This window comes from Polistes fuscatus, unplaced genomic scaffold, assembly GCF_010416935.1.
Source record: "Polistes fuscatus isolate 324 unplaced genomic scaffold, CU_Pfus_HIC Scaffold12, whole genome shotgun sequence".
In the NCBI taxonomy this organism is placed as follows: domain Eukaryota; kingdom Metazoa; phylum Arthropoda; class Insecta; order Hymenoptera; family Vespidae; genus Polistes; species Polistes fuscatus.
This window is the reverse complement of record NW_025113020.1, coordinates 4,624,339-4,636,671: the sequence shown is the minus strand read 5'-3', so window position 1 is coordinate 4,636,671 and position 12,333 is coordinate 4,624,339. Positions and strand designations below refer to the sequence as shown.

The 12,333-nt window shown below is 32.2% G+C and overlaps 1 protein-coding gene across 2 annotated transcripts; it reads left to right on the top strand.

Annotated features, from left to right (window-relative positions):
• Nucleotides 1-76: 76 nt before the first annotated feature.
• Nucleotides 77-11,445, top strand: LOC122513241. 2 transcript variants are annotated; one of them, XM_043629507.1, is made up of 11 exons: nucleotides 77-420; nucleotides 2,422-2,570; nucleotides 2,656-2,811; nucleotides 2,949-3,361; nucleotides 3,464-3,941; nucleotides 4,037-4,377; nucleotides 4,587-4,792; nucleotides 4,917-5,202; nucleotides 5,321-5,457; nucleotides 5,596-5,745; nucleotides 7,460-11,445. In XM_043629507.1, coding segments are annotated over exons 1-11 (5,439 nt in total). In that variant the 5' UTR covers nucleotides 77-419; the 3' UTR covers nucleotides 10,582-11,445. The 2 variants fall into 2 exon arrangements, with proteins under 2 accessions (XP_043485442.1, XP_043485441.1); XM_043629506.1 differs by having other exon boundaries at nucleotides 2,641-2,811.
• Nucleotides 11,446-12,333: the final 888 nt, after the last annotated feature.

Here is a 12,333-nt window from a genome sequence, read left to right as displayed (position 1 = left end):
AGACCTTAGTGAGAAACACAAAAGGAAGGAAGGAAGGAAGGAAGAAAGAAAAAGAAAGAGAGAGAGAGAGACAGACAGAAGAAGAAGAAGAAGAAGGAGGAGGAGAAGAAGAAAAACAATAAATAATAAAAAAAAGAAAAATAAATAATGTGTCATTGACAAAGAGTGCGTCTATGTTACTACTGTATAGAATAGTGTGTTGTTGTTAGTGGTGGTAATATATTTGTAGAAAGATTTGCCTTGGATTAGGTCTCATTGGTAAAATAAAAAGTGAAAAAAAAGAGATTGACGTTGACCGCGGGTGGGGTGACATCACTGTTCCCTTGGCTCTGTTGTCAGTCGCTCGCAGAATGACGCAGTAGACGGTTGCGCGAGGGTGCCAAGCGCCTCGCCGAAAGAAAAAACGGCTCTTGTCGCGAAGTAAGTTTAAGAAATAATCATCATTTCTTTTATCATTCAAATATTTGTCTATAAATGATGATAACTATGAAAGAGGTAATTTTCTTTGTTACACGAATCAAGACAAAATAATCATTCCCACTTCATTTTCTTATCTATTTCCATTCTTCTTTCTCTCTCTCTCTCTCACACTCTCTTTGTCTCTCTCGTTCATTTTTTTTTACACGAAAGAAAAGGATAAAAAATAATTTTCCTTTGTTTTGTCACGGTCACGTTACATTACCTACATCATATATTACGATCGTAATACGCCTACGATATTGGATTCTTCGAAAGCGTCATAATAAAAGCGTGCAATCAAATCCAGTATTTCACGGACAAAGACGACTTTTACTGTTTCTCTCTCTCTCTCTCTTTCTCCCTCTTTTTCTCTCTCCCTCCCCCCTCCTCTCTGCTCTCTCTCTCTCTCTCTCTCTTTCTCTCTCCTTCGTCTGTATATATTTCTCTGTTTCTCTCTCTCTCTCTCTCTCTCTCTCTCTCTTTCTCTCTCGTTCTCCTCACCTTTCTTTTTTTGTCTTTCTCTTTCGTCGACCCTGAGTGCGTTCTCTGCGAACAGCTGTGTTGGATTGTGCAATGCCTGTGTTCCGACAAGCAAAATAGACCTCCCCACCCTTCTACCATCTTTTACCAATGCACTTTCCCAGTTAAGCATTAAATAATACTACACTGACGTATTATATATGTATATATATATACACACACACACCAATAACTTTTGGACGTGTGTTTGTGCGAGGGGGTATATTACTCGTTTAAAAAAAAAACAAGCGCATTACACGCAACACTTTTGTCTTCCTTTCATCGTGTGCGTGCGTTAATACGTGTGTTCTATGTTGAAAAAAAAAAAGAAATTAATATGCAACTTATTACGAAGAATCGTGGTATATAAAATCGTTTCGCATTTTTCGCACATGCATTATTTCTATAACATCTCCTTCCTGTTGTTTATTCGACGATGCGTTTATCTATTCAAATATATTCTTTTCTTTTTCTTTTTTTTCCATCTTTTTTTTCCTTCTTTTCTTCTATAATAAAAAAGATCACTTAATATATTTTGTTCTTTTTGAATTTATTTAACCTCTGTTTTTTTTCTATGAGTCATCTTTACCTGACCAAACAAAAAAATTATAATAAAAGGTTAATATTTTGATTCACGTAGTGTGCGATTTGAAAAATACAAAATTATATATTACACCCGTTAACGTTTCATTTTATATATCGCGATGTAATATTTATTATTATTTGTTGTTATTAAATTAATGAGAGTAATAACGTTAATGATTAATTCAAAATGTTCGTTCTCTGAAGCTTACGATTAGATCATTGAACTCTGTGGGGAAATGAATTTATTCTCTTCATTGTTATCTGTATCTCATGTTTGTTGGGTCAAATACAAATATCTATATAAATATAATCTTTAAAGAAGAGAGAAAAAAATAAATTGTTGATTAAAAAAACAATTAAATTTAAAGCGTATTTTACTGTCGATCATTATATTGCAATTAAAATTTAATTAGATATACCAAATTTCATCTATTTTTAACTTACGGAGATAATAAAAGTATATACATATATATATATATGTTTTATAATTGTACTTGATTTGAATTCGGCGGTACTTTATAAATGTAACGATTTAACGGACTGCAAATAAAGTTGTTGTGTTTTATATTTATCGTGGTTTATTGTGAGTTTATATAAATGATTATAATTTATAAATAATTAATTGTTTATATTTATATTTAGTTTTACTACGTGGATAATATATATTTAATATAAATATTAAATTAATAATAATAAAAAGAAACAAAAGGAAAAGATAAGACTGCATATGAAAATTATAATTCAAATATTTTGTTGTTGCATTAATAAGAGTATTAATAAGAATTAATTGTTTATTTTCAAAGAATAATTAACTAATTTCTTTCTTTTTTTTTTTTTCTTAAATATTTCTTTTAACAGTGAAGATAATTGCCGATGAAAGAAACATGTCTGCTGATTCACCAAGACGCAGCGTGCATAAAGGAGCCCAAGTTGTTACACCTCAACCGATAGTTGATCGGTCAATAATTGATAGCGTCGCTGGAATTATAAATGACATTGTTCCGCAGGTTGTATTTTTTATCAGAAATTTGTAGTATCGTATTAGTCAGCTTCAATTTTTCATTTAATATGTATTAGAATTTCTTTTTCCAGTCGTATACTGCCCCCAACACAGATAACAAAGAATCCATTAGTTGGGCTCGATTTGAATATGCAGATGTAAATGATCCTGCGTTGTATACCGAGTTTACTGAAGGATCAAGTACACCGCCATTGTTGTTAGTACTTGGCTATTCTACAGGTGTACAGGTTTGTACTTTTATTATATTTTTTTGGTGATATTTTTGTAATAATTAGATTCAAAATTTATGTTAACAAATGTATCTACATTTAAGATATATTAATATTATTATTTGTTTTATTGTTTTTTCTTTTTGTATTTATAGATATGGCTAATATCTGCAACAGGAGAAGCAACAGAAATTCTATCATGGCGACAAGGAATAGTGCGTACTTTAAGAGTTATACCAAATCCGAAGACTGATTCCAAACACTTTGATCTATTTGAACCGAAACGGCCATTAGTAGCGATATGCGACTCGGCTGGACCGGGACCACAGTTTTGCAACATAAGCTTCATCTCGCTAAAAACTGGTGATCAAATAAAAAACATTAAGTTCAAAAATCCTGTATGCGACATTTTGGCCAATAGGAGATCCATAGTTGTAACATTTTCGGAGAAGATTGCCGTGTTTGATGCAAGAACATTAGAAGATGTAATATCAATAACTACATGTTATCCCAGTCCTGGACCAAATCTCAACCCTGTTGCGCTAGGAACAAGATGGCTTGCTTACAGGTAATTGTATACTATTTTTCTTGTTTTTTAAATATTATTATTTACAAAAAAACGAATATATATATATATATATATTGGAATATTTAATGTTATTAATTACAGCGAAAAGAAGTTATTACCAGCTAAAAGAAGCAGTGGCGGCTGCGAAGGTGAAGGCGTACAAAGTTACACAGCTGCGGTTTTATATGCTGCAAAATCATTAGGAAAAGGTCTACGTGGTTTAGGAGAAACAGTAGCATCGAGTTTAACAGGAAATTCAGTGTCACCGTTAGCCGCTAATAATACGAGCAATGATGTGACACAGCCAGGCGTAGTTATGATATTAGACCTGCAAGCAGCAAAGGAGGAAAAAGATATGGATGATCCAACCATAGAGACAGTAATAGCTCATTTCACTGCCCATACTGATGCGATCGTTGCCATGACTTTCGATTCAACTGGTGCATTATTAATGACTGCTGACAAACGCGGACATGATTTTCACGTATTTAGAATTCAGCCTCATCCTGGTGGTCCTACATTGGCAGCAGTTCACCATCTTTATATTTTGCATCGTGGAGATACCACAGCTAAAGTACAAGTAAGAATTTATATATCTTTTTTCTCATTTTTTACTCTTTTATCCTTATTACTATATTATATTCTAAAAAAATAAATATTTCTTTTATTGCACAGGACATGACATTCTCAGCTGATACTCGTTGGGCTGCTGTTTCAACAGTTCGTGGAACTACCCACGTTTTCCCAGTCGCACCCTATGGTGGATCCGTAGGAGTGAGAACTCATTTGACTCCGCACGTAGTAAATAGACTTTCACGATTTCACAGAAGTGCAGGCTTAATGGATGATGGTACCAGATCCCATTCACCTATTTTACATTCTGAATTACCTTTATCCATCTATCCTTATTCCAATCCCAGACTTCCACCATATCCTCACCCAACAATTCTGCATCCTTTGGCACAAATTAGACAACCGTCAACATTGAATCATGCCAACAGTCAAATTCAACCAAGGTAATTTTTATTGTCATTTAACATCGATATAAGCTTACATTTTTATTATTTAGATTTCAATGAAATATATAAACAATATTTTTCTTTCGTTATATTTATGTGGATGATCTTGTTAAAATATCATCAATATTAAATGAAATTAGATTTTTCGTGCTAGTATACAGTATATAAAATAGTATATTGATTATTTATATTTATTGTTTAATTAGACCACAGCAAAGGCAGCGGCTTCATTCTGACGATAGTGGTACTTTACCTTTAAAGATATGTGCTTGCTTTGCTCCACCTAGAGCTTGGATTTATGCGCAAAGAGAATCTGGTAGCAAGGTTGCTAAAAGAAAATTAGATTCTTTATTTATCATGGCATGCCATGGGAATATGATACAATATGATCTAGAAGTTAAACCTTCTTCCGGTATGTTTTATTCGTATAGTAACACACACATATGCATTGAAATATATTTTATTAATTAGTATGCATATTTAACTCGCAAATAACAACTTATTTTTGACTTAAAAAAAAACATTGTTACATATAGGAATTCCAAAAGAAAAAATAAGCGACGATACAATGATAGAATTAGATGTCGAAGCTAAAGGACAATGGCCCCTTCTAAGGTCTCCTAATTCTACGGATATTCTACCACCAATACCGTTATCAAGTCCTTTATTTACCGTCTCTACAGTACCCGATGAAGATGAACCTTTTGATACAGGCGAAGATGCTTGGTTAAGTCAAGTGGAAATTGTAACGCATGCCGGGCCACATAGACGATTATGGATGGGACCACAATTTGTTTTCAAAACATATAACGCACCTAGCGGGTAAGTTATTCGTTTATAAAATCAATAGACTTTATATATTTAACGAGCACAGTTGAAATAATATACTTTTAACATTTTTGCTTAGAATAGAATTCTAACAGTAGCAAATTATTATTAGGGTTTCTGTAAACTTGGTAGAAGCAGAGGCAGTTGAAGTTGGAATTACAGGTTCATGTTCGGCAAGGTCAAATCCTGTTAATATGCCACATGCAGCTTCTAGACCTTTAGTTCCAGTTGTTATCGATGGATCAGGAAGTAAGTTAATTAAAATATATAACAATATAACAATATATTTAAAATATATACACATATGCAAGTTAATTAAGATATTGATATTTTGTTTTCTCTAATCATAAAACAATGTAACTTAATTAATTGTTGTGGATATTTTAGGCAGTTACGAACAGTCGCCAAGATTTATGGAAGCTTACGGGGACTCATTAGATAATGAACACATTGGAGTTGGCAGCGGGGAAAGTCAATTAAGAGAAGATTTAGCAGATGCTATGTTGGAAACATCGATTGCTCCGCATCATGCTCCTGGTAAGTAATTTTTGATTAAAACTAAAATCTTCCATATTTACTTGATAATTAAATTGTTAGATCAATTTTGTTGTTGTTGTGTAAATTGTTTGGATCATATTTATTATACTTTCGTTAACTTGAGTTTAAATATTGTCTGTCGTGCAGTGTAGCTGAATATTTTCAAAATATAAGCATAGAAACAATAATAGTAAATGTATGCATAGATTAAATTAGCATGGTATATAAAATTCATATTATTAATATTAAAACTTAACAGAGAATTAAACAAAATTATTTATTATAATCTTAATGTTGTACTAAATATGTTTGTGTCGTTGAAATGAGATGCTCTCTTTTATTTTTATTTTTCTTTTTATTTTGTATATTTCTAGTTTTTATTTAAATATTTTATTTTACAGAATAGATAGTACACACATCAAATTAGTAAGCTTGTATTATATAATAATTGTGTGCACGTTAAAAGCTAGTACACATTTCACCATGTATTGCGTTCCTTTTCAACAAACAAACAAAAATGTTCACACTTATAAACGTTAGGTGAAAATTAGTACATATTTTAAATATAAAAAAAAAAAAATGAGAGAAACGACAGGGGATTTGTGTTATAATACTTTAATAAAATTAAATAGTATATCACACTCGATTCTGATATAATCTTTGCGAAATAATGAATAGAAAGAAATGAACAATTATTATTAATAAAAAAAAAAAAAAAAAAACCGTATCACGAAAATAGTAATAATTGACGCAATTCTGATCTCTGCACGGAGTGTTGAAAGGATGGTCGCTTGCATCATAAAAATTTATGTGTACACAGAACTGGCCAGAGGCAGGTATCTTCGTTTTTATCCCTTTTTAACTATGTTTGATCACTAACATATCACAAACATGAAATTAAAAAAAAAAAAAAGAAGTCTTTCAATTTATTCCAAATAAAATAATAAAAAAACACATAGAAAAAGAAATTCTATTCAAGCACTGTTGTACGTTAATTTTTCACACTAACTGTGTATATATATATATATAAAAAATAGTTTTTCAATTTCTAAAAAGAGAGTCGAAAAAAGAAAACGGACTCTTAATTTTTAACATTTATATGTTTTCCCACAAGTATAACGAGAATACATATATCTCCTTTCTTCTTAATGCTTTATTCCAGCATTATAGAGAGCATTGGATAACACTGATGTTCAATGCTCTTGCGGTGTGCAGTGTGAAAAGTAAATAAAAATTTTCAAATGAAAAAGAATATAAATAGACAATACAATTTTGTATTAGAAAATTTGTCCTTTTTCATATAATTATGCTTTGCCAGCACCACCGTTCGCTCTCGTCGCAGTGCTCGTGCTATAGTTTTTCCATCTAGTTGTTTTATTTTATTTATTTTATATACATATATATATATATTTTTTTTTTTTTTATTTTTAAATATTTTTCAATAGATTTTTCTTTTTCCTACCTTTCTTAAATAAAATTTATATATATATATATATATGATTTATATATATATGTATATATATTTCTTTCTATTTCTCTAAAAAAAAAAGAAAAGAATCCCCAAAATATTGGAAAAAAAAAGAAACGTCAAGTAAGACAAGAATAAATAATATAAATGCATAAAAAGCAAAAAGATATAAGAAAAAAAAAAAGAAAGAAAGAAAGAAGTACGTAACTCGATTTTGATACCTGCCAATGGCTTTTCTGTTATCAGGGAGGCGCTCGGTATTTGAGAGGGTGGGTCAGCCAGTAACTAAAGTCGTCAACCCTCTTGGCACCGTGATAACAGTGTCAGCTGACGAAGAGGATGTCAGCTCTAGTCAAGAGTTTGACTCCGCGGAGGAGAGTCTAGTTCCAGAAGCACCGAGGAGTGTTTGCGCAGAAGAGGGTCCGGCCTCGCTCGGTGATCTTGAGCCACCATCTTGTTGTCAAACGTTACGTGATCTAACAGAAATATGTGCCGAAATGCGTTCCGCAAGCGAGCCAGCTATCGACAGCGTACTGGATGAAAATATTCGTGATGTTAAAGAAAGAAAGGAACTTTGCGTCGAAGTAGCATCTATGAAATCAGCAGGGATAGATTTCGAGAGAGAGGATGCGTTTCAGGACGTTCCAAGCAGGCTGAGTCTTTGCGCCGAACAAGGTGAGATCCCGAGCAGTCCCATGACACAAGCCAAAGAGAGTACTGCTCGATCTAAAAGATGTAATAAATATGAGCAGCATGCGCACGAAACTCAAGAATTAAATCTAGCCAAAGCTAAATACGTTGTTAATTATGATGAGGAAAGCGTCGTATTAATGGAAAACAAATTGTCATCCGATAAAGTTAATCTAATGCGAGAAAAGGCTCAACAAACTTCCTTCTCCTTTCCCACTTCTTCTTCCTCTTCTTCTTCTTCACGACATCAGAGTAATAAGGATAATGAGAAAATTATTTCAAAGAAACAATCTCATAAAGAGTCTAAAATACGAGTTGACAAATATATTGTACAAGAGAAAGATGACAGCATCATCGTAAAGGATCCTACTCGATGCGCAGATACGACTAATAATTGTATCGGTAAAAAACATTGTGATACATTGAAAGATAATAAATGTGGTGGGTCGAGCGATGAACGTGTTTCCAAAATAGATCAGAATTCGGATAAGAAGATTACTGAAAGTTCAAAAATTAAATCAAAACATTCAAGTGGTACTGATAGATCATTTGTAGAATTAGATAAACCTAATGTTAATAACGATGGTGTTATGAACGTCGAATGTAAAGAAGAAAACGAAACAACTCCGTCGGACGATTTCAATTCTATGGAATATCATTTGGTAGATAGTAATTGTCCCATCAAAGACCCTATGGTGTCCGATCACTCGGATGAAGACATCGAACATATTCAACGTTCTGAATTATTACGCGTTCGTGAATCTGATAAAGAAAATTCCGAAAAATCAATAGATTTACCTGGTTACTCTGATTCTTCGCCTATTACTCAAAGGAAAAATAGTAAAAGTACGATATCCGATGACGATCTTGAGTATATACATATTACCGAACTTTCAGAGATGCTAGATAATAAATACAATTTAGCAACGATATCTAGCAACGTGGAAAAATCTGACGAGGATTGTTCTATGTCTTCTAAGGGACAAAGCAAGCATACATTATCCTCCGATGACGATCTTGAACACGTACAACATTCGGACGTTTGTTCATCATCAACGTTAGAAATAAATTGTCCAAAAACCACAATGGATACCGAATTAAATTTAAATGTTAAATTAGCCTCGCAAGAAACAATGCGAGCCGTTACCAAATCTAAACCAATTAAAAGACGAAAAAATATTTTTGTTATCGAGGATAACACAACCGAAGACGTAGAAGTAACCGTTATGGTTGATCCTATGGATAATTGGATTCCATGGAATAATCCATGTTTAGATGAAAATATGACGGAAGAAGCACAGCACTGGGCAGTCACCGAAAAACATTCCAGTTCTGCAGCTAAATCTTCAGAAACTATTCGCGGAGAGCAACAAGTAGGAAGGAAATTAAAAGGTACGAAAAAACGAAAGGATATTGTAGTTATCAATGATAAAACTCAGAGTAACGTTGATCCTTCGACTGTGGTATCAACGTCCAGCCAGCAGACAAAAATTTCTAGTAATTTTCCAACGGTACTAGAAAGTAAACCATTGGAACAAGCAAGTAGTAAATCTAAAATTGTTAAGAAACCGAAGGATATTCCATGGGTCGATAACAGTGCTAAACAAACGTGTAAAATTAAAAGAAATAAAAATAAGAAGGATATCGAAGTAAAGGAAATTTGGGGATCCGAGGTCAATGAATTTTGGGGAACCGAACTAAATCTCGTCGACGAGGATTTAACCGAAGATAATGTAGAAATAACACGTGGGTCACAAGGTAATAACGATATTGAAATAATAGACATGGATTCGATGGACAAAGTAAGAATGATCTGGAATCGGAGATTACCGTCTCGTATAAAATCAATGAGCACAATTGTGTCCAAGCCAAGAGATGCAACGTTAAGAATAGCAAATCCGATAACATCGACAAGTACTCTCGATGCAAAGCCATTTTCCTGGTCTTCGCGAAAGGCAGCAATGATAACAAAATTGCAGGAACCGCCTGAGGAATCGAGTACAACAGCTCCTAGGGTTTTTTGGAGTTCGATACTTAAGAAAAAGAATACGCCTACTAGTGAAAGTGAAATTTCTCGTAAGGAATCTGATCTGGAGCCTTTGGTAGAAGTAGAGGAAAAATCCGAAGAAAAATTAAAAATTCAAAGTACGTTGTCTACTCAAATCTATGAAAATTTAGATGACGACACGATGAAAAAAGATAAAGAAGATAAAAAAGTTGAAGTTAATACCATGGAAGAAGAAGAAGTAGAAGTAGAAGTAGAAGTAGTAGAAGTAATAGAAGTAGAAGAAGAACAACGACAAGAAGAAGCAGCAGAAGCAGAAATAGAAACGGCAGAAGGGATAGTAATGATGGAAAAAGAAAAAATTCATTTTGAAAAAGTAGAAGAAACAAATGTTAATTCAACGGTGGAAACAATTTTGTCCAATTCTTCCGAGACTGAATGTCAACAACTAGAGAAAAGAAGAAATGATTCGGACCAAGAAATCTTACCAGAACGTTCTGGTTCGCCCGATGAATTGAATACTAATGGTAACGCAGCGTCCGTGGATGTTCTCGAAGGAGAATTATCCGATAGAAAGGAATACGTTGAGAAAACTAGCAGCGTAGGTTGTGTTACGTCAACCTTAGGTGCCGCAAAGAAAGGCATTAGATCGAAAAAGAAAAAGCGTAGATGAGTGGAGGATTGCGTGGATGTGCCCAAAGCTAGCTTGGCCCTTTATATACTGTTAATGCAAGTGACCGGAGTAGATTAGCATCGGTTTAAATGCCTTAGGTTTTTATCATTCACATTGCGTATCATAGTTCACTCGGATAAATAATCTATGATATTTCAAATCAAATAAGACAAGATCGATTAAAATCGTTGAATCAGGATTTACAAGAATGCATATTAGATCATTCGATAATGGTAGTAGATTTGCAGTAGTGACGTCTCTCTCTCTCTCTCTCTCTCTCTTTCTCTCTCTCTTTCTCTCTCTCTCTCTCTCTCAAGTTTTAACTATTTCACTTAACAGGATTAAGTGGTGCTTAACACAAAGTATTCTTTACAATTGAAACATTTCACCTATACTATTCTAGATTTTGTATTAATAACTTCATTGCTTTGAAGAATTTCTTATGGGTATCTAAAAACGATTACCCTAATTTCTCAAATATATTTGATTAAGTAGTCAATATTTGAACAAACTTTAGATAATAGATATTAAAAAGAAAACATTTGTAGAGTATAGATCAAGAGTTATTGGATCATCCATCCAGATCGGATACAATTATCGAATATAAATAGCAACAAAATATTAATTAATATTAATAATTTAATTCTATGAACGATCATCATGCGTACTCGCGACCATTAAGTGTTCATTTACGGGATATTTGGCTAACTCGTAAAATTATCTTCTTGATCATACCTCTATTTCTTTCTATCTATCTCTATCTCTATCTTCTATCTCTCTTACACACACACACATAGGATTTTTCTTTAGAGAAATGTTTTCATTATGTACAAGGTGTGTCCCGTTAAAATCATTGACCAAAAAGAAAATTAAATACCAAGAGACGATGCTTTCTGTGAAAGCTTTCTATAGATTACACAAATTCTTCACACACACATGCGTATATATTATAATATTATATAAACAACAACGAGTTTTAATCGTTTTATTAACGATTTTGTTTCTTTTTTTTTCTTTTTTTTTTTTCTTTTTTTTTTGGTTTGTTTGTTACCATTTAAGTATTGATAAAAAAAAAAAATGAAAAAAAAAAATCTTATCTCGCAGACGATGATTGAATTTAATTAATTTTAATTAATTTTAATTAAATTTTGACAAATTATTACACGAGAGAGTAATCGAGAGAGTATAACACGTGTTTTATATAAATATATAAATATATATATTATTTATTTTTATAAAATGATGATAAAAGCGATGATTCTTTTTTTTTTTTTTTTTTTTTTTTTAAATAAATGATTTTAATGGTCACGCTGTTGTACATATACGCGGGACTTTTAAACTAAAAAAAGAAAAGAAAAAGAAAATAGTATAATTGCATCTATTGTTTTATTATTAAATTCGTTTACTTCTATCAATCTATTTTCTTTTTTTTCTTTTTTTTTTTTTTAAATCATTGTTCACAAATTTTCTCTCTCTCTCTCTCTAGCTAGCTATCTATCTATCTATCTCTCTCGCACATTCTGTATTAAATCATGTATCATATATTGATTAGCGTATTTATTATATTATCTTTATTTAAAAAGATAACACACACGACTTCAGAGAGATCGTGGATCAATGATCTATCGATCTTTTACCGCAATAATATTTCGAATTGTTGTACAGATTTGTTTTATCTCGATCATATTTTATTTTACAATTATGAAAAATTGTATTATCTATGATCAACAATTTTGTTATAGTTTTTGTTAT